The 4,013-nt window shown below is 54.6% G+C and overlaps 1 protein-coding gene across 1 annotated transcript; it reads left to right on the top strand.

Moving 5' to 3' along the window:
* Positions 1 to 1,917: 1,917 nt before the first annotated feature.
* LOC119168635 (uncharacterized) lies at positions 1,918 to 3,464 on the top strand. Its single transcript, XM_037420029.2, has one exon. The coding sequence runs from the start codon at positions 2,122 to 2,124 to the stop codon at positions 3,457 to 3,459; it is 1,338 nt and encodes a 445-aa protein (XP_037275926.2). The 5' UTR covers positions 1,918 to 2,121; the 3' UTR covers positions 3,460 to 3,464.
* The last annotated feature ends 549 nt before the right edge of the window (positions 3,465 to 4,013 follow it).

Raw genomic sequence — 4,013 nt, 5'->3', positions numbered from 1 at the left:
TGTTCCCACGATGTCATCCTAGGATGGGATTTCCTATCACGTCATCAGGCCGTCGTGGACTGCGCTCGGGCCGAAGTGGAGCTGTTACCGTTTCGTGATGCGCCTTCTGTTGATGCGGCCGTATCTAGTGTGGCTAACCTTGTCGTCGCGACGGACATAGACCTTCCTCCTTTCAGCGCCCAGTTTGTCCCTGCCTGCTGCACTTCACTTTCTGACGCTACCGTCCTATTCACGCCATCTCGCATCTTTAGTAGCCGCAATTACACACCGCTGCCATTCGCCGTTCTTGCGCTTTGGTTAAGACGCAAGCGGAATATTTATTTCCAATCCGAACTCGTGCCCCATCAGTTTGCGCCGCAACGAAACGCTCGGCCACATTCAGCTTATCGATGAAGGTACTATCGTGCCTGCCGATTTCTTTGACACCAAGCCGAATATGGAGCTGAACGCGTTGGTTCCTCACTTTGCCTCGAACAGTGCGTCGTCCGATGCTTTTCATCGTTCTATTGACTGCCATCTAGGCCAGGCTCAACGAGAGCCGCTTGTTACCCTGTTGCACGAATTCAGGCGCTCGTTCGACTTTCCCCAAGCGGTACTAGGAAGAACGAACGCCGTTGTACACGCAATTGACACAGGAAAGAGTACTCCTTTGCGCCAGCGCCCCTATCGTGTGTCTCCGGCGGAGCGTCGCGTAATTGCAGAACAAGTAGACGACATGCTACAGCGTGGAGTCATCAAGCCTTCTTGTAGTCCTTGGTCTTCACCAGTTGTACTCGTCAAAAAAAAGGATGGTTCGATCCGGTTCTGCATAGACTACAGGCGCCTAAACAACATTACGAGGAAAGATGTTTACCTCTTCCCCGCATAGACGACGCTCTCGATTGTCTTTAAGGTGCAGAATTCTTTTCCTCGCTTGACCTTCGCTCAGGTTATTGACAGGTCCCAATGGCTGAGTCTGATCGTCCAAAAACTGCGTTCGTCATACCAGATGGTCTCTATGCATTTACCGTAGTGCCATTCGGACTCTGCAATGCGCCGGCCACATTCGAGTGAATGATGGACAGCATTTTACGCGGTCTCAAATGGAACATCTGCTTGTGCTATCTTGATGACGTTGTGGTCTTTTCACCCGATTTCACTTCTCATCTCACTCGTCTGCGTAGAATTCTACGGTGCCTTACAAACGCCAGGCTTCAGCTCAACCTGAAGAAATGCCACTTCGGGGCTAAACAACTCACCATACTTGGTCATGTCGTCTCAAAACCCGGCATCCTTTCCGACCCTGACAAGCTTCGTGCTCTCGCCGAATTTCCTAAGCCTACTACAGTTAAAAAACTACGGAGCTTTGTGGGCCTGTGCTGCTATTTTCTTGGGTTTGTCCGGAACTTTGCTTCCATCATCGCTCCGCTCACCAAACTCCTTGCTGGCCCTGCAGATCTTTCGAGTTGGACAGAAGCCTGTGACGAATCCTTCACAACACTGCACCAACTCCTTACCTCACCACCCGTACTGCGTCATTACGACCCTACTGCGCCGACCGAAGTACACACGGATGCAAGTGGCGTCGGCCTTGGTGCAGTACTCGCGCAACGCAAACCAAATTTTACGGAGTATGTGGTCGCCTATGCCAACCGCGCCCTCACTAAGGCAGAAGCCAACTATTCTGTTACTGAAAAAGAGTGTCTGGCGATTGTGTGGGCGTTAAAGAAGTTTCGCCCCTATTTGTACGGTCAAACTTTTGAGGTGGTAACAGACCATCACGCACTCTGTTGGTTGGCTTCACTGAAAGATCGTTCTGGTCACCTCGGACGTTGGGCACTACGCCTCCAGGAATTCGACATACGCGTCGTCTACCGATCGGGGCGAAAGCACTCTGACGCAGATGCGCTTTCACGATCACCCGTCAAATCTGATTGATGTATCCGTGACGTCACGCCAGCCGAAGCCGCCGTTATCACCACTGCTTCTTCTCCTTCCCTTCCCCTTAACCCCTCTCGCACAACGCTACATTAACCCGCGCTATCGCAATAAAGCTTTTGTCTTGGCCCAGCCATTGCCCTGGCGTGTTCGTTTCAGTGGCGACGAGGATGGGATAAAAGCGGTGCGGCAACTCCGTCCGTCATGACCGCCGCACCCACGGGAGGATACGCCAGCCCGCCGCAGTTCGACGAGGCGAGCGACAAGTGGCCCGCGTACCAGGTTCGGCTGGAAGCCTTCTTTGAGGGAAATGGCATCACGGAAGACAACAAGAAGCGGGCCCTGCTGGTGACTGCACTGTCCACCCACACCGTCGACGTACTGAGCGGACGTTGTGCTCCGGATAAGGTGAATGAACTTTCGTACCCACAAGTGATAGCCTTGCTTAAGCAGCACTTTTCGCCGCAACCGAACGAGATAGCACAGTCTTATAAGTTCTTCACCCGCAATCAGCTGCCCGGCGAACCGGTCAAGGATTTTGTCGTGGCGATTCGACAGATAGCGGACACCTGCAATTTTGGTGCTTCGTTGGACAGAATGCTACGAGATCGCATCGTGTGTGGTGTGCACAACGTCGGAGTGCGTCGGCAGCTACTCGCGAAACCACAGCTGACGAGGAGCGAAGCGGAAGAAATTGCGATATCTACCAAAATGGCCGAGGCCAACGCGCAAGAGATAGTAAGCCCCACCACTGAGGCAAGTGTGCATGCGCTGGGAGGCCAGTCCTATCGCCCACGAAGCCGGCCACAGATTGTTGGGTGCTACCGCTGCGGAGCAAAAGGGCACGGACCCGAGGATTGCCGCTTCCGCTCGGCGTCATGCTTCAAGTGTAAACAACGAGGTCATATCGCTCGAGCCTGTTGGCGCTCGCCTCGGGCGCTCGCCTGTTGCCGCCGTGAGAGTGGGTTCGGGGTGGTACCACCAGAACGCCAAGTACACGCCTTGTCGCGGGAGGAAGACACTGGCACGGACGGTATGTTCGCGCTGGAGGCAGCGGACAGTCACATCGGCCACGTCGGCATTACGCAACCCATCGTGCGCACCTTGGATTGTGGTGGGGTTCCAGTGAACATGCAGGTCGACACAGGCTCGCCGGTTTCGGTCATCACGTGGCCCACATATGAGCGGAACAAAACAGTGTGGCCGAAGCTGCGTGGTTCGCCATTGAAACTCACCTGCTTCCTGGGACGGCTTCCAGTGCGGGGACAACTTCAGCTCAAGGTTTCGTGCGGAAACAAGTCGACGGCTGGATCTTTGCAAGTCCTTGGTTGCTCCGGCCCAAACCTCTGCGGACGCGACCTGATTCAAGCGTTCCACATGCTCGAGGCACCGGTAATGAACGTGAACACGTCAGGTGAGCAACTGCCGTTACTCGGTGCTGACGACGTTAACGTGGACCGGTTGCTAGCAGAATTCGCTGATGTGTTCGCGCCAGGTTTAGGGCTCATAAAAGGGCCACCGGTACACTTCGAGACGCGATAAAACGTGGTGCCGAAGTTTTGGAAAGCACGCGAAGTTCCGTATGCTTTTCGGCCAAAGGTCGACGCGGAACTGGACCGCCTTTCGGGCGCGGGTATTATTGTACCGGTGCCTCATGCGGAGTGGGCGGCGCCAGTGGTACCGGTAGTGAAACGGAATGGCTGCATCCGCCTTTGCGGCGATTTTAAGCTAACGGTCAACAAAGCCTGTCGCACTGAGCAATATCCGTTGCCACGGGTGGAGGATATCCTGGCTACATTAAATGGCGGTGAAGTTTTTACCACGATAGACTTGCGGGAGGCATACAACCAGCTTCCGTTGGATGAGGAAGCCATGCAACTCACGACCATAAACACGCATAAGGGACTGTTCAGCTTTACTCGCCGGCCTTTTGGAGTGGCGTCCGCGCCGGCCGTGTTCCAACGGCGTATGGAGACCATTTTGCAGGGACTTCCGGGTGTTCAGGTCTACCTAGACGACGTCATTGTGGCCGAGAAACGCAATGACTGCACCACCCTGCACGAAGTATTCAAGCGTTTCCGGGAATACGGCGTGCG

This window comes from Rhipicephalus microplus, unplaced genomic scaffold (genome assembly GCF_043290135.1).
Source record: "Rhipicephalus microplus isolate Deutch F79 unplaced genomic scaffold, USDA_Rmic scaffold_17, whole genome shotgun sequence".
In the NCBI taxonomy this organism is placed as follows: Eukaryota; Metazoa; Arthropoda; class Arachnida; order Ixodida; family Ixodidae; genus Rhipicephalus; species Rhipicephalus microplus.
The sequence above is the reverse complement of the archived record's forward strand: the minus strand, read 5'-3'. Positions and strand labels throughout refer to the sequence as shown.

Excerpts from the sequence above, each read along its gene's own strand:
- LOC119168635 (XM_037420029.2), top strand. The coding sequence starts at position 2,122 with ATGACCGCCGCACCCACGGGAGGATACGCCAGCCCGCCGCAGTTCGAC.